Source organism: Ursus americanus, chromosome 12, assembly GCF_024610735.1.
Source record: "Ursus americanus isolate L20-20 chromosome 12, mUrsAme1.1.p, whole genome shotgun sequence".
Taxonomy (NCBI): domain Eukaryota; kingdom Metazoa; phylum Chordata; class Mammalia; order Carnivora; family Ursidae; genus Ursus; species Ursus americanus.
Window position 1 is genome coordinate 37,182,029 of NC_142138.1, and position 23,726 is coordinate 37,205,754.

The window sequence follows — 23,726 nt, forward strand, 5'->3', positions numbered from 1 at the left end:
TATTTTATAGGTCATGTTACTTTTTCTCGTTCAAGTGGAAGCACTGTTTCATCTTTCTGTAATCCTAAGCAGAAATGGAACTACAGTTCTTAAATTTTAGTATAATCAAGTTTATTGGCATTTTCATTTATGGGTAGTGTTATTTATGTCTTTTAAAAAATCCCTTTTCTACCCTGAGATGTATTACCTTTCAAACATTTTGTGGTTTGCTTTTCCAATTTAAATTAATCTACCAGGAACTAATTTTTATATGTGACATAAGATAAAGTTCCTTAATTTATTTCCATATGTACTCTTCCCATTTGTTGATTGTTGTGCAATTTCTTAAAAGTGCCAAATGACTCTTTTGTGGTGCATGAGAATGCAAACTATCTGAGGTCTAACATTATGATATTGTCAAATATAGCTGGTAAGAATGTGCATAGTATGTTTTACAAGTCCTTTAATGAAGGAGAAAAGAGTAATGCTTTACCCATTTTCATATCGAAATGGGCATTCCCTTCCATTAGTTATCTTCTGTTCTTTCCCATGGGTCTGTGCTACACACCTCTACATTTTTGTGCCTCAACTTCAATGTGTTTAATACTTGACTCTGTCGTTGCCCCCAAAGAAGTATACTTTCTTGACTTCTTTGGTTTCATCATTCTTTTAGATGTTCAGACTTTAAGCTTTGAAATATTCCTCACTGTAGAATAATAGATTCTTAGACTAAAGGAACATAAAAACCATTTTATAGCCTCCATGCTTATAATCTGCTTTCCAGTCTATTCTCCAGAACATAGTCAACATCATTTTTCTTGCTACAGGCTGGATTATTTATCTCCGTTTGAAAACCTTTGAAAGATTCATTGATTACTACTTAAAGCCCAAGTTCTTTAAGATGACATAGAGAACACTTTGCACTCTGACTTGAAACCCAGGGTTGCAAAATATTTGGCTTTGCAGATTGTTCACTGCCTAATGCCAAATGCCAGAAGGCTTCCTTCACACAGATCATGATATGAATGGAGCTTTCAGGATTTGTAGTTGGCTCAGTAAGTTTTAGCCATTACCACCACCACCACCACCACCACCACCACCACCACCACTACTACTACTACTACTACTACTACTACTACTACAGTTTAAGGATAGAAGGGGAGGAGGAAGTACCATGAAGTACAACTAGAGAGGTAGGTAGGGACTTGAACTGCAAAAGCCTTGGTTCCAAAACTAAGGAATTTTTAGGCAATGAGAAACCATCTGAGCTTGTGTTTGTTTCAAGTTTTTATTTAAATTCCAGTTAACATACAGTGTAATAGTAGTCTCAGGAGTAGAATTTAGTGATTCATCACTTATGTATAACACCCAGTGCTCATCACAAGGGCCTGCCTTAATACCCATCACCCACTTAACCCATCCCCCCACCCACCTTCCCTCCAGCAACCCTCAGATTGTTCTCTATAGTTAAGAGTCTGTTTTATGGTTTGTTTGCCTTCCCCCACCCCCACCATTATTATCTGTTTCATTTCTTAAATTCTACATATAAGTGAAATCATATGGTATTTTTCTTTCTCTGACTTATTTCACCTAGCATAATACACTTCAGCTCCGTCCACATTGTTGCAAATGGCAATATTTCATTCTTTTTGATGGCTGAGTAATATTCCATTATATGTATCTCACAACTTCTTTATTCATAAGTCGGTGGACATTTGGGCTCTTTCCATAGTTTGGCTATTGTTGATAATGCTGCTATAAATATCGGGGTGCATGTGTCCCTTCAAATCAGTATTTTTGTATCCTCGGGTAAATTCCTAGTGGTACAATTGCTGGATCATATGGTAGTTCTATTTTTAATGTTTTGAGGAACCTCTATACTGTCTTCCAGAGTGGCTGCACCAGCTGGCATTACGCCCAGAAGTGTAAGAGAGTTCCCCTTTCTCCACATCCTTGCCAACATGTTTCCTGTATTGTTGATTTTAGCCATTTTGACAGGTGTGAGGTGATATCTCATTATAGTTTTGATTTGTATTTCCCAGATGATCAGTGATGTTGAGCATATTTTCATGTGTCTGTTGGCCGAATCTGTATGTCTTCTTTGGAAAGGTGTCTATTCATGTCTTCCACCCATTTCTCAACTGGATTATTTGTTTTTTAGGTGTGGAGTTTGATAAGGTTTTTAATAGATTTTGGATACTAACCCTTTATCAGATATGTCATTTGCAAATATCTTCTTCTGTTCCAAAGTTTGCCTTTTAATTTTGTTGACTGTTTCCTTCACTGTGCAGAAGCTTTTTATCTTGATGAAGTCCCAAGAGTTCATTTTGTTTTTGTTTCCCTTGCCTCCAGAGACATATCTAGTAAGAAGTCACTATGGCTGATGTCCAGGAGGTTGTTGCCTGTGTTCTTCTCTAGGATTTTGATGGTTTCCTGTCTCACATTTAGGTCTTTCATCCATTTTGAATTTATTTTTGTGTATGGTGTAAGAAAGTGGTCCAGTTTCATTCTTTTGCATGTGGCTGTCTGGTTTTCCCAACACCATTAGTTGAAGAGACCGTCCTTTTTTTCCATTGGATATTCTTTCCTCCTTGGTTTTAATGGGAGTAACATGACTGGATTTCAGTTCTGGAAAAACAACTTAGGTTACCTTATGGAGAATAGATTGAGGTAATAAAGACCTGAACTATGAAATGCAGTAGAACAGAAATCAGAACTTGAAGTCGAGAGATTCCTGAGGATTGGGTACTGTGCTGCGTGCTTTATATGTACTTTGCCATTTTAGGAATAAATAAGGAAACTCTGCTTAGAGAAATAACACCTGCTGTGACAGTGCCAGGACTTAAACTCCTGTGTGTTTGACTAAAGCCCATGCTTTATTTATAACACTGTACTAGAGTCATACTGATCTTTTCAGTGTTGTCAAAAATGCTGCGTATGTTAGTACTCCGCGTCTTGCAAATGCCACTTTCTTTGCTTTAATTCTTCTTACTCTCTTCTTTGTCAGACAAACATCTCACAGTTCAAAACATAGTTTCACAGTTATCACTTCCTTTTCTCTGAATCTGTAACATTTTATGCATATATTACTATAGCTCTCAAAACACTATTATGATTTTTTCAAAAGTGAATAGGCCTTTCTTTTTGTTATTAAATTGCATAGGTACTGAATGGTGCAGTCATCATGCTCTAAACTGTTACTAGGAATGAGATACATGTGCCATATCCTTACCACAATTACTCAAAATCTGCTGAATTTTGCATTGTTGTTTCTTTCTTTGGGTGGGTAGGGGGGTGGTATTTTACTATTAGTTTTTAAATAGCTGATATATCTGGTTTTTGTTCATTTTGCATTGAATATATACTTTAGAAAATCCCTGTTTATTGTTCTAAGAGGACTATTTCAGATGTAAAATGTAGCAGCTAGACTAAAAGTAAATCAGTATGGGCTTCAGGTTGCAAAATTTTGTGGCAACCCTTGTAAATGATTTTTCAATTATTAACATGACTCATTAATTTTTTCTAAATTAAAAAATTGGATTTATCCAAGGGAAAAGTATCTGCAGTAACACTGCCAGGTTCATGAATCTTTTGTTCATATAGATCATATAGAACATTAATGTTAACATTTTAAAGACATTGCATAGTTTTCCTATATGGGGAAATTTTGTTAAAATGAAGATTTTATAAATAGAAATGTATATGTGAAATAACAAATGAGATTTTATGCACTGTATTCACACTAGCATTTTCCAGAGAAGTTTCCTCAATACAATTTCAAAAGATGCTTTTGGGAAAAGCTTTCCGAAGACAATTAAGTTTGAGTAAAACCCAACTCACCCCCATCTTGCAGGTTCACATCGTACATAAAAACAGAGAAGTCCTTCAGGTGTGTTTGTGTGCGTGTGTGTGTGGTTATATTCCCGGTAGGGTTCCTTGATTCATTTTTTTTCCCCAAACTGAATTGACCAAAGAATTCTTCTCATAAACTGTTTCACGAAATTCACTTTGGAAATTGTTGCCTTATATCATGTATAGTAGAGTTCATGGAGATTCTGAAACATGGAAGATTACAGTATGTGTGTATATATGTGTGTCTGTGTGTGTATATATATACACACAGACACACATATATTTGTATAAAATTTTATTTTACTATTTTCTTAATATTATGAACTTCATTTGCCATGGATGAACAGCAACATCAGCTGCGGGAAAAGCCACTCCAAAAGAAAACCAGCCTGGAAAAAATCAAATTGGAAATTCTGAAGTTCCAGGATCATTGGAAGAATCAAATACTGATTATTTTAGCAACAAAAAAAGGTGATTAGTATAGATGTTGATTCCACGTGTCTAAACTATAAGAAAGAGTGAGATATCCAGGGTACTGTTATAAGGATTCTAATTAGAACAAACATATGAGTGAAATTAGTGATATTTTTAATTAAAATGACCTTGATTCTAATCTCTGCTGTTGTAGACAAACATTCCTCTCCAATGTAATGAATAACTTATCGCTTAAATTTATTTCCATTGTAATTATTTTATCAGGGGCAGTGTAATGACAGAAAAATTTGTCTTTATTTGCCTTTCTTAGAATTAATTTTTCTGCCTCACTTAGATTCTTGGTTATAGCTAAACTAACCAGTATGTTTGAGTTTCATATGGAATCATTTCATTCAGAATTATAGTACTTAGACAACAGTTTTGCATATAGTCTTTTGTAATTAAGATAAGGGATTTTTTTTTAAAGGTTTTATTTATTTATTTGACAGAGAGCCAGTGAGAGGGGGAACACAAGCAGGGGGAGTGGGAGAGGAAGAAGCAGGCTCCCAGAGGATGAGCCTGATGTGGGGCTCGATCCCAGAACACCGGGATCACGCCCTGAGCCAAAAGCAGACGCTTAACGACTGAGCCACCCAGGCGCCCCAAGATAAGGGATTTTATAAACAATCATTCGCAAAAGAACTATAAACAAAATGTTTCCAAATATTTTAGTTATTTTACTTTGCCTTAGACATTGCAATGTGATTTGAATTTAGCCGTAATATAATTAAATATGATTTTCTTATTCATACTAAATGTAGTTTATGTTGATCATTAATGAGTTTGAAAGATAATATGCTAATGGTCTCAGGCTTTTTAAGGTTTTAATGTTACATTTGTGTTTACAGAATATCAAATAAGATATATAAAATGCAAAAAGCTAATATTCATGGAATCATTTTTTTAATATGATTTTCAAATCTGTCATTCCCTTTAAGTCAGTTTCTTTGGAAAAATGAAGATGATGGAGTTAGTATCATTAGAACAGAGGACAATCAGGTATGATTTTAAAGTTTTTGTTTAAATGCAGTATGGCAACAATATTTATATTTAAATTGAGACAAAACTGCAGCTTAAAATGTTTAAGGTTAGAGGATGGGAGATAAGCCTCAAGAAAATTCAGGAGCCTACCATTTCAGTGAAATTTTTGGGTGTTTCCAAGGTGTGGGTAAGACATGTTGAGTTACGCCTTTCAAAGTGAAAGCCAGGTTTGTATATCTTGCCCTAGTCATCACTGAGAATGAGTCATTTGATGGACCTCTTTGGAATTTGGAGAACGATTTGCCACATTTGGATGTGCTGCTTCAGTTTTGTTTTTGTTTTTTAAATCAAGTAATCTAAAAGACTGCCAACTTTGGGCCCAAAGCAAGAGAAGGTTCAAAAGGTGATCTGAGAGACATTGCAAGCAGTGTTGCCACTTGGGTTTTAACAGCCAGCTCATACAGTGCTGTCTGATGTGTGGTAGATTGGAATGCTGAACGGAGTCTGAGACAAGCCCTGAGACAAGCCCAAACACAGCTCGGAGCCCTTGGGTTTTAGAGCCAAAGATACACCATCTTCAGCAAATAATTGTTCTATCGTTGCTGAGTATTAATAAGACACACTATCTTCATGCTTTAAAAATTTTGTCAGTCTAGTGGATGCTTAATGCTATCCATGGTTTGAATTTTAATTTCCCAGATTATCCATAAATTGATCATGTTTTAATATTTTTATGGACTCCATTTTGGTAACTTTTTGAAAGTACCTTTTCAGATGTTTCTTTTGAGTTGTCTGCTGTATGTTTCTGATTAGTGTAAGTTTTTTAAATACTCTAGAGATGTTTCTTTGACGCTCACGTATGTTGCAAGTAGCTTCCCCTGCCCTGTGCCTTGTCTGTAGTCTGCCTTGCTGAATGCCTTAAGTATTCCGTATCCTTATTTTATTCCACGTTCTCTTGCTATATCTTAGACTGAGAATGGTATATTAGGATCTCCTATTCCTAGTGTGTTACTGTTTATCCTTACATTTCCTGTGGTTTCTGATTTATTTAGATTTCTATATGTTATTTGGCACAAAGTTCTTATGGGAATACTGGAATCACTTTTGCACTTTTTTGACTCATTTAATGCTTTTTTTTTGGCCTGAATTCTCCTTTATTGCATATCAAGATGCAAATTTTGTATACGTTTATTTGGCATACCCTCATCTTCCTTTCCCACTTTTTTTCCAGCCTTTCTGAATTGTTTTGTTTTAGGTATGTCTTTTTTTTTTTTTTAAGATTTTTAAAATTTATTTGAGAGAGAGAGAACAGAGTGAGAGAGAGAGAGCACGAGCTGGGGTGAGGGGCAGAGGGAGAGAGAGAGAGGGACAAGCAGACTCCCCAGTGAGCAGGGAGCTCAATGCAGAGCTTGATCCCAGGACCCCGAGATCATGACCTGAACAGAAGGCAGATGCTTAACTGACTGAACCACCTAGGCGCCCCTAGATATGTTTTATATGTACAGCCTAGATAGAGTTGGGTTTTGCTTTGTGAGACAGTCTGAAAATATTTTTCATTTAGTAGGTGAGTTATGTCTACTTATTGATAGAACGGATGTGTTTGTCCTGAGATTTGTCATTTTATGTTACAGTTACTATGAGTTACTATGTACTTTATTTGTACTTCCCCCCCTCCTTGTTTTTAGGTTACATTTTTGTTCTAGTGTTTACCTTTACACTAATACACTTATGCTAGTATTCTTAGTCTTCCTTTTTCCTTTTTTAAAAATGTATGCTTCCGCTTTTGATTTGTTACCTCTAAGATTATCCAGTGACTTCTACCTTTTATATTCAAGGCAATCAAAAAAATCTCCTTTCTTCTCTCAGTATTTTTAGTTGTGTTATTTCTACTGTATCAAAGAATATAACATTTATATACCATATGTCTAGTCTTACCCCCTCACCTTTTGTTTTAGTCTCAGGTCTGTAATTAAATATATTCAACACTTACTGCCACTTCTTTTGCAAAAGATTTTTCAATGATCTCTTCGTTGGATTAATCTCAATTTAAAAAAGCACCTCACTATAATATTCTCTTCTTCCACATTTAAAACTTTGTCTAGAGCAGAGTTAAGCAAATTAGGGCCTGCAGACTGTTTTATAAGGCCTTGGACCTCAGAGTGTTTTCTACATTTTTAAGGAATTGACAAAAGAAGAATCATGACAGAAACCATATGTGCCCCACAAAGCCTAAATTATTTACTCTCTGGCCCTTTACAAAATTCGTTAATCCCTGCTGTAGAATTTTGATACCTGAAGGATAGCTTGATTGGATATCACATCCTTGGCTTACATCTTTTTTCCTTTCTGTTTCTTTGAAATGTTGCTCTACTGATGTCTTGTTTTATATGTTACTAATAAGTGTGGTGCCTGGTTTTCTTTTCTTTGTAAACTACCTTGTGTATATTTGTCTGGAAGGCCAAAGGATTCCTTTAACATGTACTAGTTTTACCAGACTGCATCTCAATTGGGAATTCTAGGTCAGGTTTTCCTGGGTACACAGTGGATCCTTGCAGTGTGCAAATCAGGACTTTATTTCAGGAGTAACAGATAATAGATCCATTCTATTGTTTTCTTTTTTCTTCTTTACCTTTTATATATGTTACTTTCTCTAAATAACATATAAAATAGATATAAATAAAAATGGTAAAATATATATATTTTTTTCTGTTTCATTTTCTGTGCTCCTTTTATTTGTATTCTCCACTATCCTTTTTTTGGCCATATTTATTCTTTCTAAATTCCTTCTAATTCATTTCTGAGACAATTTTGTTTTTCCTTTCTTCAGTTTAGCCAGCTTTCATTTCACATCTTCCTGTTGTTTTTCCTATTTTATTCGGAGTTTTTAAATTCCTGATTTATTGTGTTTGTTGGTATCTGCAAATGCTTAATTATATTTAATCTACATTGTAAGTATTCATAAGTCTTTCTCTGCTTCATGGCTGCCTGTTTTGTCTTAGTTCTCTGTTTTGAGGGTTTTAAAAGGTAAATTTGTTTGGATGCTAGATTATTTTGAGATATTGTTCATGTTTACTTGTGTTGGATTTTCCATATAAGTAATAACGTGTTCTTATAGAGGAATATGGAGTTGTTCCATAGTTTCTTTTGCTTCTTAGATCAGGAGCTCCCTCTTCTGTTGATATAGTGAAATGCAGCTATTTATTTATTTTTAAATAAACGGGGTCTTTTGTGTCTGTTTTCTTTGAATTCTCTTCTAATTTAATTCAGCAGAGCTGTTGTCTTGGCCGCTTTCTTCTTTTCTCTTACCCCCTGGCTCTGAGGCAACACCTCTTCCAAAGTATTTTTATCTCTCCTAGAAGCTGTCTTCCCGTGATTACCGCCTCTGGCCCCCCCTACATTTTATAATCCCTTTCTTTTGGCCTCCTCATCAAAAGTGCTCTGATTTACAAGATCTTATCTTGCTCTCAGTATTTCTTCTATGCATGTGGCGCCCTCTCCTTCTAGACTAAATCGTGGTTGTTTATTGTGTTATCTTTGGATAGCAATCTCTAATGCACCGTCCACATCTGCTCGTAGGTGGGCTCCTGAGCGCACACTGCTGCTCTAGGGTATTTATTTCCTCACTTATATGTAAAGTATGTGTAAATTAAAGGGGTCTGTGTCCTGTTTATACTGTAGACATAAATTATGGGTAATTTCATTTGCTTTCCTTTTATAGTAATTGGAAAGATATATGGAGAGATTGTAATTTAGGTGTTTGCCATGTAAGTAAAAAAAAAATGCATTGTTGTGAATTATCAAATGTTTACAGATAGGTGAAAAGTAATGTGTCATCCTACCAAATCCTACTGATTTTCATGTTTGCTTACAGATAGGTAAAAAAGAATGCATCACCCTACCAGATCTTATTGATTTTCCTTCACTTCCTTGTCAACCTGCTCTTTCTCCAGGAGTAACTGATCTCTCATTTTTACAGATTGAAAGTAAGTATGATGATACTATAAGTATAGGTGATTCTATGAGGTAAAGTTAAATATTAATGGGAAGTTATTGCCTAAGCGTACAGAGTTTTAATTTGGAAAGATAAAAAACTTCTAGAGATGGATGGTGGTGATGGTTGCAAAACATGAATGTACATAATGCCACTGAACCGTACATTTAAAAATAATTAAAACTGTAAATTTTATTATGCATATTTTACCACAAAAATATTACATTATTTTAAAGTATGTGAATTATATGTTAATTACTGTATATGTTTAATCACTAATATTATTTGTGCTTTTAAAAACATATATTTTTGGGGGCACCTGGGTGACTCAGTCTGTTAAGCATCCAACTCTTGGTTTCAGCTTAGGTAGTGATCTCAGGGTTATAAGATCGAGCCCCATGTTGGGCTCTGTGCAGAGTCTGCTTGAGATTTCTCTCTCCTTCTCCCCATCCCTCTGCCCATGCATGTACATGCACGCGCGCTCTCTCTCTTTCTCGAAAATAAATAAAATACACACACACACACACACACACACACACACACACATTTTTCATGTAAGGACAATAAGTCTAGGTCCAAGATAAATTTACCAAAAGATTTAAACCAAGACACATAACTATTTTAACTTTACCTGACTTCTACACATGTATGTAAGTGTAGAAGAGATATACTATATACTTTACATATCTGAACATGCCCTTATGTGTCCCTGTTAGAAACTGAAATGACTCCTCAATATTTTCCATAGTGACAAATGCTATACTGCAGAAAAAAGAAAAAAAAAAAACTTTTGGGTAAAGTCTACTCTTGCTATTTTAAGCACTTTTAAGTTTTACACTCCCAAGTTTTAGCTTTTAGACATTGATGGGTTATTACCTTTTAGGAGAGAAGATTATTGAACAAATGAAACAAGTAAAGGAAGAAAGAAGATTTCTGGAAAGAATTAGAGAAGAACTAATAAAAAAAATTGAAAAGCTATTTGAACAAAGCAAATTGAAGCGATATCATGGTAAAGTTTATTACATCTTTTTTTTATTACATCTTTTATCATTAGCATGCTTTACAGAAGGTTTTTTAAATTTAAGTTCAAATATTTTTTATAACTGACATTCATTTATTTATTCATTATTGTCTACTGAATTTAGCCACTGTTCTAGGGGCTGAGGAGATAATAATAGGCAGGCACAATTTGATCTCTGCCCTCAAGGTTATAGTCCAGTGGGGACATGATAAGAAAACAGTCGTGATGCATCCTGATGATGCTGTGATAAAGGAGTTACAGAATTGCACACATAGGAGTACAGAGGGAGAACACCCACATTAGATGGAAGAGATCAAGAAAGGCTTCCAGGAAAAGTGTTAAGTATGCTAGAATCTGAAGTGTGCCTCCTCTTGGCTATGGGCCTTCAGACATGCTTTTCCCTCTGCCAACTACATCTTCTTTTCCTTCTATCTCCCCTCTTCCCAGCTCACTTGGCTGTTTCCTACTAGTCATCCAATTCCAGCTTAGATATCACTTACTCTAGAAGCAATCGCTGGATTCTAGTCTTCCCTACATGCTTAATTTTGTGGTATGTGTCTATCTGCTTTGCTAACCTAAATGAGTGAATGAACGAATGAGAGAAATTAGGTAGAAAAGTAGCTAGTTTTCTTGCACCAGAATTAGAAACAAGTGTTATTAGGACTGGTAGAAATGGAAAAATGTGCCAGAATGGAGATAGTATAGGATAATGGCTTGAGAGATGTTAAAGGATTTGAAAGGACTTCATTTTGGCTTGTATTTGAGGATTATATGAATAAAAGGCATATATGGAATTAACTGGTTTTAGGATCCTCAATTTACAGCAGAATTATTGCTTCAGTCTGTTTAAAAGAGTATAGTAAATGGTGATGGGGCAAGAGAGATGCTTTAGCTAGGGTTTTCAAGAAAAACATCACTGAGGAGATATCATTAAGATGTGATTAATAGGGGCGCCTGGGTGGCACAGCGGTTAAGCGTCTGCCTTCGGCTCAGGGCGTGATCCCGGCGTTATGGGATCGAGCCCCACATCAGGCTCCTCTGCTGTGAGCCTGCTTCTTCCTCTCCCACTCCCCCTGCTTGTGTTCCCTCTCTCGCTGGCTATCTCTGTCTCTGTCAAATAAATAAATAAAATCTTAAAAAAAAAAAAAAAGATGTGATTAATAAGGAGGCAGGCAAGTAAAGAGGGAAAAAACAGTCTGAACAGAAGGAACACTAAAATGTCAAGGGCCGGAGATGGAAATGAGCTTGCAGTAGTAAGGACCTGAAATGAGGCCATTATGGCTGGACTGTAATACAGAGTAATGTAGAGGAAAACAAAATCAAAAGCTCAGCGAGGAACAGATAGAATAAAATCTAAACTCGAATTGGCCTAAGTAAGGTGGGAAGCCATTGGAGGATTTTTAAGCTAGAGGTTTATATGATTTAAAAAATATTTTTAAAAGATCAGAATGACTGCTGTATGGAATAGTCTGTTAGAGAGGCAAGAATGGAAGCAGAGAGACCAGTTAGAAACATAATGTACTTTTAAAAAATGATAGTGGGGGTGCCTGGATGGCTCAGTTGATTAAGCATCTGACTCTTGATTTCAGCTCAGGTCATGATCTCAGGGTCCTGAGATCAAGCCGCATGTCCGGCTCTGCACTCAGCAGGAGTCTGCTTGAGATTCTCCCTCTCCCTCTGCGTGCGTGTGCGTGCACACACGTGCACACTCTCTCAAGATAAAGGTAGTGGATTGACTAGGGACATAACTTTGAAGAAGGTAGAATGTGCCAGATGCTGGAAGTATTTTGGCAATAGTACCAACAGAACTTGCTGAAGGATTGGATATAAGGCATGAGGGAAATAAATTTGGAGTTTTCATTTCTTTGATAATCTTTTAAAAATAAACATAAGTTGTTGGGGCGCCTGGGTGGCGCAGTCGTTAAGCATCTGCCTTCGGCTCAGGGCGTGATCCTGGTGTTCCGGGATCGAGCCCCACATCAGGCTCCTCCACTAGGAGCCTGCTTCTTCCTCTCCCACTCCCCCTGCTTGTGTTCCCTCTCTCTCTGGCTGTCTCTCTCTATCAAATAAATAAATAAAATCTTAAAAAATAAAAAATAAAAATAAACATAAACATATTCTGATATGATAGAATGCAGTTTATGTTCCTGTTAAGTTTGTATTTAGAATCTCCTTGGTGTCAAAGTGATTCCCTAAATTGGCAGTAATTTCTAATTTTCTCAACTAAGGGGCTCAGGTTTAAGAAATTCTGCCCTATATAAGTTTAGGGATATATTTGGAATAATTTTAATAAGTGATGAATCAGAATCAGCTTATTTTATAAAACATAAGTCATTTGGGGGCTGAAAAAAATATGCCTTTCTCTTTATTTTAATTAAGTAATGACTTCAAATCAGATTATGGAAAAAAGTGATCAAAATATATATATTTTGCTAAAGGTAGTATTTTTAATCAAGATTTTTCAGAAATAATTACAAGTTTAAAGAACTTGGTTTGGTTCCTGGGTCTATCACTACTATATTTGTAAGGCAAATCCTTTTATTATCTAATAAACATTTCAATCTTTGCTTTAATTTCCTCAACATATGAGGGAAGAAGGGTAGGGGAGTAGAGGGGTTTAAATTAACTCTAGGGTCCTTTCCAGGTTGAAAAGTTAATCCTTTAGTCAGACTCACACTATAGTCTGCTTTTTTGGTAGCCTGTGATGGTTGGAAGAGAAAATACTTTGAAACAAAGAAAATCACAGCATCATTAGAGGAGGTTTTAACAAAACTTCGAGAAGATTTGGAACTTTACTATAAAAAACTGCTCATGCAACTTGAAGCCAGGGAGATCAAGATGAGACCAAAGAATCTGGCAAACATCACAGACTCTAAGGTACTTATTACTAAATGTGTTCACATTCTATCAGAGAAGTTCTACTCAAAATATGTGGTTTATCATTGTTAGTATTATCATATGTAGGATGCTTTTGGCTATGCGTAACAAAACCTTGACTTAACCAGGCTTCAACAATAAGAAAATTTATGATCTCATGTAATAGGTGCTGAGCAGATATAATCAGCAGCCTAATGATGTCTTTAAAGGGACTAGGTGCTTCCAGTAGTTCTCTCTTATTTTGAGTGTTGGCTTCATTGTAAGACTGCTTTTCCTCACGGTACCAGTAGAGGTGCCGATGGCTAGTAGGGCTATATGCCTCGCAAACAAGAATATATAAAACTTTTCCTTTAGCCTGGTGGAGGTTCAACCAGGCCTAACCTGGATTAATAGTAGTTATCAGGGAGTGCTGTGTGCTAACTCAGACTGCTTAGGATCTACCTCTGTACCTGGGGATAGGGTCATTTTCTTTGAATCTATGGGAAAGAGATGAACACCTGATGAAACATGGCAGGGGATCAACAGTATGCACTACATTTCTTTAGCTGGGGAATAGTTAATAACACCCACAGAATCTAAAGGTATTGATATTCTAAGGAAATTACTAAATTATATTAAATTTGATTAAGATAGATCAGAGATATGAAGTTTACTTTTTAATTGAGTAATTGTACCGTACATATTTAAACTAATTCCAGAGGCCATTTATCAATTTTTGTTGGTTGACCAAAAAAGGTTATATGTTAATTATGATTAAGAGTATGAATTTAACTTTAGACATGATGAAATAGTAAAAGTTTGTATTTTCTTTTTCCCCAGTCTTGAGATATAACTGGCATATAACATTAGTATAAAGTATACATGATTTGATATATGTATATATTGTGAAATGATTACCACAATAAGTTTAAACTATTTTTCTTGTGATGAGAACTTTTAAGGTCTATTTTCTAAGCAACTTTCAAATGTACAAGACAGTATTGTTAACTATAGTTCTTATGCTGGACATTATATCCTCAGAACATCACCCATTTCCCCCTATTCTCTACCCACCCACCCCCTAGGAATCTGTCCTGTTTCTGTATGTAAAAGCTTACCATTTTAGATAAATCTAATGTAAAACTTAAATAGGCTCAAGTAATGGTTTGTCCATTTTAGCTGATACTTTTTATCCACTTTTTTTCACAAAGGCAGCTTAAAATTTTAAATGGTTTTTGTTGACCACTATACTTCATAAACTTTTCCAAATAAAAATAGCCAAAAAGTCTTCTTATATAAAATATAGTATTAAATATTTTAAAGTAATACTAATCTTATTCAGCTAATAAAGTATAATGACAATTTCAAAAGCCTTCCTAGTATCTTAAACTTAGTATATTCCTTTTATAGTAATAGTTCATGCCTTTGTGGTGCTAATTTAATGGCACTTGTACAGATATCTACTTATTTTTATAAAACATGAATAAAGGTAGAACAGAAGAGAATGTGGTCCCTGAGACATAAGAAATTTACTCCAAAGCAATGAGTTTATTTTATGCAATAGGTTATTCTTATGATTTGCTTTTTTGGTGTTAGCACTTTGTAGTTTACAAGGCAATTAAAAATAAGAATAGATGTTACACTAAGTAAGGATGTCTTCATGTATTTCACACAGAATTACCTTATAATCCAGATCACTGAAGTACAGCATGCAATTGACCAACTTAAGAGAAAATTGGATACTGACAAAATGAAACTCATAATAGAAGTTAAGGTAATTTGCATTTCTCCTAATCAGATAGCATTTATCTTGAAATAAATTGTTTTAGTGTATTTTGGGTATCAATAGCGTAAGGATAGTAAGGATTGTCTTAACAACCAAGAGCATGAGTGAGAAAAATGCAAGAATTAAATCCTGTATAAAGTTGCATGTTATAACAAGGCCAAAGTAAAATTAGTAGAATTTCACTAAGAATTAAAGGAAAAGGACCTTCTGAATCAGTATAGAGTCTCAAGTCTGACAAACCCCACTGAACCCTGAGATCCATGTAATTTTTTTTTTTTTTTTACCCGTTCTGGGGGTAATTATCTCATGCTGATTATTTTCATGTATATATAATTATATGAAAGCTATAAGTTGACTTCTTTACCAGAAATAGCTCTATGACATGAATAATGACCCCTTTCTAGAATCAGAACTGTCCAATTAGAACTTTCTACAATGATGGAAATGTTCTGCATCTGCACTGTCTGATACAGCAACACTAGCCACGTAAGGATATTGCGCACTTGAAATGTAGCTTGTTGCATAACTAAGGAACTGATTATTAAATTTTATATGATTTGTTAATATAGGTAGCTACATGTGGCACATAGCTACTGTATTGAATAGTGCAGTTCTAGATTCTTTTCCCTAGCAGCATTAGGCCTCTCTCAATTCTCATTTTTGAAAGGTGATTCTATTTTATAGATGAGAAAACAAGCAGTTTCAGATTTACGCACATTGAAAGCTGAACTGGCACAGAAGAAAATTAACACATCTTTACAATCTCAATTAGGTATGTTAATTTGAAACGTCAAAAAATTTAACCATTGTTCTCCTTAGCACAATATTTTATATAAATCATAAGCTTTCTATCTTTTCATGTGGGTTTTACAAAGTATTTCAGGAAATATTAGATGTAAAAAAACGGTAGCTATTTTTGAAGCTTTTAAAGTATTTTAAGTACTATAATTTTCACTTTTAAATAGTCTTAGAGACAGTTTGCTCATTGTATTTTAATTAAGGGCAATCTGGAAATTAAAAATAGGGATATTGAACTTACATCCAGGCTATGATACAGATTAGTATCTAAGAATTTAAAATTTTAGAAATACAAAGACAAAAGTAATTCAACAAATACTATGGAAAATGGTTGGTTTTCTCTGCCATAAATAATTGGGTAAATAGGAAATGAAATATTCTCAATAGATGACTGAATCATCATTCCAATTTGAAGGCAGGGAGAATATACAGGGAAGGCAGATTTTTTAATCTGTAAGTGTAACACAATATTCTTAATTGCCCTGAGGATAAGAACAGAGACCTCTGTACATTTAGAAAAATTCTAATTATGCAGAGAAAATAATTGAGAAACCAGTGTCTTTAGATAATTAAAATGTAACTATAAACTAAGAAATAAATTATAGATATTCATAAATGAATATTAAGAAGGATAAATAGTTTCTGCTATAACCTCAAAAATTTTGGTGACAAATATTATCTTATAATTTAATCCTCCCCCCCCCCCCGCCCCGCAGGCTTGAGTTTAATTGAAGTGCATCAGAGAACTTGAGTCCTGTATGAAATCAGGAAGCAGAAAAATTATTTGCATCAGCTTGATGAACCTAAAAGAAAAGATACTAAATTGCAGGTTTTAAATTTATTGAGCAAACAGTATAGAGCAAACTGCTTCTCAAAGTCTAGGTTTTTAAAAATCTATTCTGAGCAAATTTCCACTTCAAATTATACATATTTTTTAAAATTAGCATAATAAAATTCTGAAAACAATTTTTCCTAATTATAGTATTAAACATAGAATAAGTTGACTTCTTACCTTTGTTTTTACACAACCAAAGCATTTCTTTATCTGCTTTTAAGTAAAACAACTAAAATATGACAAAAATGTGTACATTTTTCTCCAAGAAACTGATTTTTCTAAATCTGAATAGTTTGACGAAATATCTGTCACAGCTTTGGTTTTAAGACTTCCCACATTTCTTCAGTTTGCTGTTTGGCTACCGCATCTCCAGAATAGTCAAGACAGTTTGCGTGCCACATGCCAATGCCTCGTAAGCCATGCTTTTGTATGTATGCTGCCTTTAAAGAAATGCTCTGAGGGTTATCATACCACACTTGATGAAAATGTCCAGAAGAATCCTATAGGAATAAAGTATTTAGTACAATATTAAATCCAGTGATTCAAAAAGGATACAATGAAATAATAGACATTTTTAGGGCACAGTACTTTATGCTTCCATGGTTCTGTGATACTTTACTTTCTAGATACGACTGTGGTACTTTCACAACAGCAGAGATTACCCAGATGAGCTTCGTAGTATAGTCTGGACTGTATTTAAAGTCCTTCTCATGCTCTCATGCCCTAAGATTCCTTCCTTCGTCTGATCTGATGATTATCAACCAAGATGTACATCCGAGTCACTTGTGGAGCTTTTCAAAATACAAATTCCTGGGACCCACATGAAACCTACTTAAAATATTCCAGGGCTGGAACCTAGGACGTGTATTTGTTTTGTGTTTTATCATCCCATTAGGTAATTCTGATATACAGACATAGTTAAGAAGGATCATTGCTATGGTCCTTTAAAACCAGCTTATGCATTTTTTTTTTTCTGTTTTGTATTCCCTACAGTTCCTGGAAATGTGCCTAGTTAGGAACTCAGCGGATGATTTGTTTAAGACGAATCAGCCAAATCAAAAAGTAAGGGGTGGGGAAAATATCTCCTTTAAAACGTCCTACAGAATTAAGAACTATAAACTAACTGTAAAGTCCTCCCCAGCATCAACTGCCTCTATCTAGTACTAACACAGTCTCTCTTAGAAGGTAGGTAAGCTACTGGATAAGGGATAAAAGAAAGAGGAAAGAAACAACTCAGCAAGAGGGGAAAAGATAGGAAATAAAAAATAGAATGACCTGTGATTTCAAATAATTTACTAGTTTTTATGTAACATCTGGGAAACTTTCAAAGGCACTTCTCAGTGGATGCCAGTGATATGTTTGTTTATGGTAGCACCCCTGGAATTAGAGTAGTCCCCTAAGATGATTAAAGGACATTAGTCACTTGGTAAATGAATAAACTGTGGCGTATTTAAGTACAGTAGACTCATTTACTACAAGTATATCTCATGTTCTTAAAATTTTTAAATTGTGATTCACTATTAAAAGGCAACTTGTAGAACTTATTTTTGCAGATTTAGGGGCAAACCCAAAGTCATATTTCTCTGAATTTTGCCATTGTGGCAAGTACTTTGAGCCTTTTTAAGAAATTTCAAATGCCTCAAAATAGTGAAGGATGAAAAACTGAGTAAATGTAAGATTAACATATGCATGATTAAGGCATATATATGCTTTCAGGAATATTGAGGTCATGATGAAAGAGCATAAGAAAGCAGAATGATACTCTTCAGTCACAGCAAGAAATTTGATTTTGGTTGCTATGGAATTTTACAATAAATGAAAAAGAGAAACAAAATAGTTTTGTAACTAGATTGTTGTCTAAGGTGCCATTAAATGAATGGCCTTCAAAGGCTTATCAAAATGTTTCCTGATTTCTAAAACTTTAAAGAAGGTGTTTTATTCATCAAGGAAAAAATAAGTCAGACTGCAAAAAAAAAACACCAAACTATTACACTGTTTGGCAAAGACAGGAGTATAATATACCCTAATTTAATTTAATTAGTTATATAAATTATAAGCCTAGTTAATGAATAGGTATATAATTTTCAAAATTTGGAAAGCTTTACCTCAAAGCTTTCTATGTAAGTGATGTATACCAATTAAAATTTATTTATTTAATATTAAAGAATATAAATTCTTACTGAGATCAACTTACATCATAACATTTTCAGGCTCCTTTACAGTGACAAAATCTAAAGTAAATTCAAAGATGGTTTGTAATTAGGTTTTTGGGGTGTGGAAAAGTTTTATTATGCTAAAGGTAAATTATGAAAAATGTAACTTTTCTTTGCCTCTTTGGTATCGCAATTCCTATTTATCAGACACTACCTGACAGAATTGCTCTGGTCATTTACTTTATTCAAGTTTCTGTTTGTAATATAATTTGTCTAATTTGTCTAATATCACATAGTTCATACCATTTTCCACTAATGCATTTCTTATTCTCAGCATCGTGCCTCCCTAAAAACAGCCTCATCAGAATCCTTAGGCTACTTTGAAATGGAGGCTTACAGAGCTAGTAACCTGTATTGGCCCAAAGCCACAGTTATCATACATAGTTATCAACTATTAAGGAAATCCTGTTTGTGATATAACACCATCTAAACTGACAAGTGGCCCGTGCAGAGCACTTCCCATTATTACCATAACTTGAACTGCTCACCAGCAACGTAAATTACCTGATTAGACAAGTTTACGCATATAAACAGTAGTCTGTATATTGTACCCTAAAAGAAAACGGATAGAATAAAGGTTCAAAATTTGTGAAAAGTCTTACTTTATAGTTATAATAAGGAGCCTGCTGATCTTTATCCCAGTGGCTTCCAGAAATAGAACTATTTACTTGCTTCATAATTATTTTATAGGGCACCTGACGTCCTGAAGTAATACCACAAGAAGCCCTCCAGGAAGGGACTTTGGGAATGGTACAAACACGATCCTAGAAATACAAAAAAGTTCATGTTATAGATTTAAGCAAATCGTAGGAACCAAATCAGAAAAACTATATTAGAAGTAAAACATATACTATTAATAGACTGACTATACAAAAGTTAAATTTCATTATTAAAAGGAAACATAACTCTCAGAAACTTCCATGGGATTAAATAATTAAAAATAAACTCTACCTTTTAGTCTCAAACTTATACATATAAAACAAAACAGGCTTTAAAGAATAGAAAGAAAAAAATTATATAAGAAATAATCCTTACCTCTAATAGATTTAGACAGGTATAATCATAACCATACCAGGGAATACCCATTACAAGTTTCTTAGGGTTAATGCCCATCTTGATGTAGTCATCATACCCTAATCAAATTGGGACAGAAAAAGCATATTTTTTTATATTATACAAGCTATGCAACCATTCAGAATTGAAGTTTGAAAAAACAGATACATTTATGCAAAATACTAATACAGTGTTTCCCTAACACAGCATTATAAACATCATCCCTAAGAACTATAAATTCTGTATCACTTGATAAATTCTTTTTGAATTATAGAAAACATTCACAAGATCAAATTGAAGCAAAAAATTCACAAAATTTAATTCTAGGAAGAATGACATTTCAGGAAAGCATGTTAATTGTGTCTATTAACTGCTAAGATATATTTGATATTCTAGATTCTGAAGTTTCAGAAAAGTTCTTAAACTTTCTGACAGGAATGGTATCAGAATTTTTTTTTTTTTTTTAGATTTTATTTATTTGACAGAGAGTGCACAAGGAGGGGGAGCAGGAAAGGGAGAAGCAGGCTCCCCACTTAGCTTGATCCCAAGACTCCGAGATTGTGACCTGAGCTAAAGGCAGACACTTAACCGACTGAGCCTCCCAGGCACCCCTCAGAATTTCTTACAGTATATTTCTAAAACATGGAACACTTGTGCTTTCTAGAACTATAATTACAGCCAGGGACAATAAATGTCCCCCTTTTACTCTGTACTCAGTCTGTAGTTACAGCAAACAAAGAGAAAAATGAACAAATTCCTGGTCATTCCCTTTTGTGCCCAATGCAAAGTATGTTTTCCCACCAAGAAATTTCCAAGATTATCTAGAATGTTTAAGTAAACTTGCTGTTTTTCAGACCCTTTAAAGTTATTATGTACTGTTAAATACTCAGGTCCCAAACATACTTGATGATGAGACTTTTATTGATAGAACACAGTTTGGGAACACTGGATTAAATAACTGCTTTGTAATCATAACCCTTTTTATTTTTAAGTAGCATATGCATATGATCAGACTGTTAATTTGGATGTGATGAGGCTAGCTTTTAAGATTTTATCTCTAAATTAAAAGGTTTTTATTTATTAATCAAGACTTAGGACCAATTATCCCCGAAAATTTCACTTAAGTCCAGAAGATAGCAAGCAATCTTTTATTCAGTTGGCTGATGGACTGCAGAAAGGCTAATGCAAAGCCCACATCATATGAATGACAGAAGTACTCTTAATTCTAATAGTGATATCGTTTTTAATATAGCATGGGCACTAATAATAAATGCCAAGTAAGACAGTCCTCTATCAATCATGCATAGTAGGTACATTATAACTATCTTTGCTATTAAATTATTTAACGTTGGTTATTTCAGCAAAAATATCCTGTCAAATTCTAGATAAGCAAATACTCCTTCATGTAATTTTGGGACAAGAGTGTTGACTTGAAGTTAGTAGTCCACTGCTTGGGTCCCAACTAAATAATACCTTAATAGCAGTGCAATGAGAACTTAACACTCATCATCTGATCTATAATAGAGGATTAATGAGATACCTACCCCACAAGATTTTTAGAAGAATTAAGTGAAAACTTTAGAACGTGTAAACTTGAAAGCTCTCCAAATTGACAGTCATGTTTCAAGGAAGCTTTGTAAATGGAAAAGGTGTACAAATGACTTAGAAATACTAAAATAATCTTACTGCTCAAGTGATCATTTGTGGATTCTTACCAGTTAATGTCTCCTTATAGGGAGCATTGGCTGCTGCAATACATTCTGACAAGGCCTGACTTCGTTCATCATAAGACATCACAAAGAGAAAGTCACAAGCATCTGCGATTCCAGCATAATTATAGCACCTGTCTTTGGACTTTGGAGACCAAGTTACATCAAAGGTTACCTGTGGAAAAACACATGCCATTTTATGTAACATGATCAAATATGCTTATTATGTCTATTGTTTTTTTGATTATATATTTTCTTGCCTCATACTATCCAAGAAAAAAGACCTGTTTACGTATATGAACATAGGGTTTGACACTTGTAAAACAGTTCTAAGATATTTCTGACCATGTGGATTGACCTAGATACATATTTGGACAGATACAATGACCAGGAGCAGGGCATTGTGTAGAAGAGGAGTTTTAAACTTAAATGTTTTCAGAGGCTAGACTGGTAACTCAACTGATTGAAAGAAATAGGTTAGGGTGTGGTGGGGCCTCCAAGCAACTAGAGAGTAAAGACAGCACACTAAAAGAATTCAAATACAAAGGTTTTTTTTTTAAATATCACGCAGGCTTGATAGGTCATCTCTTGACACAAGTTGACTGTCCTATGTTGGGAGTTTAACCCTGATATACAATTACGTTACATGATAGGTTTAATCCAACATTACAGTTAAAGAATAGTGGTTTATGGCTACAGGGATAAATTAACTCAAAATGTTGAACAAATCACTTAAATGGTATTTTATGGGAATATTCAAATAAAACCTGAGTGATGAATTTTGGTGAGTCAGTCTTCAACAAGGATGAGTCTATTTATTTATTGCCTTAGCCAAATAGTAATTAGTCTTATATGTGTGCAGATGTTCTAAACCTTCGGTAAAGGTTTCTTTCTCTCAAACACATTATCACAAAAATTGACATAGTTCAGTTAAAATTTTTATACTTTGGCCAATTTATCCTATTATAGCTCTTTTTAGGACTTGTCAAAATTGTATAATTGTCTAAGTATTAGCACTAAAGGAAACTCAGCTTTACAAGTACAAGCTTTTCTCAATAGCACTACAGCAAAATAGGTTATAAGTGAATTTTTTTTACATATCTGATCCCATTTTATCACTATCTTGCCTATTATAAAATAGGACCTATATTCTAGTAATAGAGAAACTAAATGATCACCTCTAACCAGGTAAATTTCAAATCCATTGTATAAGTCCTTATGCCCTCCTGAGCATTAAGAGTATTTTTACCTGGATTTTCTGTCATAGTTCATCTCCTATTTTGGAGAAAGCAGCATTAGTTTATTAGATAAATCAAAACAATTTTGGTTCTACTCTTGGCTCTATTATAACTAGGTCTATGTCACTAAAAACATCTGAATCCGTTTTCCTACCTGTGAAAAACGATGGTGTAGAAAGAACCCTTCAATTCTGTGACCGTAATCCTGTAATCTTAATCATTTTTTTCCCCAAAACTCATTTCTCCTTCCAGACTCTATTTAGTCATTTTTTTCTGGTGGCCAGTTTAAAAACTTGTGGGTCATTATTCGACTTCTCTCACACCCCATAACTAATCTCACATTTTCCCTTGAGTGGCTTCTCACAGCTGTTCTGCCTCTCATTAGTATTTATTAAACACTTCCTGGTGTTAAGGTTATGCCATCATCCTAAACTATAAATCTCTATCAATCAGACTTGGATTTGTCCATACTGGTCTCCATTTCTCCTCCAGACTATTAGTACATACTACTATGGAATAACCTTCCCCCATACACTTTCTACCATGTAAACCCATTACAAACAATAAAATGCATGTACTTCAGCCTGACATTCTGGATATTCCATAATCTGAGCTGTCATGGCAATTGTACCTCCTCCTAATTTTGAAATTGAATTTGACAGAGTAGCCCAAATTGTTCTACTTGCCCCTCAAACATGGAAATATACCTACTGTAAAGTCTTTGTTCAGTCTCTTCCTCCTTGCCCTTTCACTGTAGGATAATCAGGGCTAGCAAAGAGATTGTTTCCCACACACTAATTCTAACCTATTGGTAACAGCAATCAAGAGACTGAAGAAAAAGTTGTCTGAGAACAAAATTTGTCAGGAGAGGAGTATGGTGGCCTGCATACCAGGTATTTGCTATTCTTGATCTAAATTATATTCATCTGAGGAGGGAAGG

The 23,726-nt window shown here is 34.5% G+C and overlaps 2 protein-coding genes across 8 annotated transcripts in view; one reads left to right on the top strand and one right to left on the bottom strand.

Annotated features, from left to right (window-relative positions):
• Positions 1–22,351, top strand: part of SPATA1 (spermatogenesis associated 1) — a 55,266-nt gene extending 32,915 nt beyond the window's left edge. For 4 of the 7 annotated variants that reach the window (XM_045801905.2, XM_045801909.2, XM_087866059.1 and 1 more), the window contains 8 exons: positions 4,179–4,302; positions 5,244–5,304; positions 9,158–9,269; positions 10,161–10,286; positions 12,997–13,175; positions 14,830–14,928; positions 15,625–15,712; positions 21,575–22,351. In XM_045801905.2, coding sequence (XP_045657861.2) covers positions 4,179–4,302; positions 5,244–5,304; positions 9,158–9,269; positions 10,161–10,286; positions 12,997–13,175; positions 14,830–14,928; positions 15,625–15,712; positions 21,575–21,603 — 818 coding nt within the window. In that variant the 3' untranslated portion in view covers positions 21,604–22,351. Of the gene's footprint in view, positions 1–4,178; positions 4,303–5,243; positions 5,305–9,157; positions 9,270–10,160; positions 10,287–12,996; positions 13,176–14,829; positions 14,929–15,624; positions 15,713–17,566; positions 17,636–21,574 lie in introns of all 7 variants that reach the window. The other 3 variants (XM_045801906.2, XM_087866057.1, XM_045801908.2) reach the window with 3 other exon arrangements.
• Positions 16,446–23,726, bottom strand: part of CTBS (chitobiase) — a 41,499-nt gene continuing 34,218 nt past the window's right edge. The window contains exons 4-7 of the mRNA XM_045801914.2: positions 21,555–21,723; positions 19,822–19,919; positions 19,389–19,550; positions 16,446–17,073 (exon numbers count right to left, since the gene is read on the bottom strand). Of these exons, the coding sequence (XP_045657870.1) occupies positions 16,882–17,073; positions 19,389–19,550; positions 19,822–19,919; positions 21,555–21,723 (621 nt within the window). The 3' untranslated portion in view covers positions 16,446–16,881. The remainder of the gene's footprint in view (positions 17,074–19,388; positions 19,551–19,821; positions 19,920–21,554; positions 21,724–23,726) is intronic.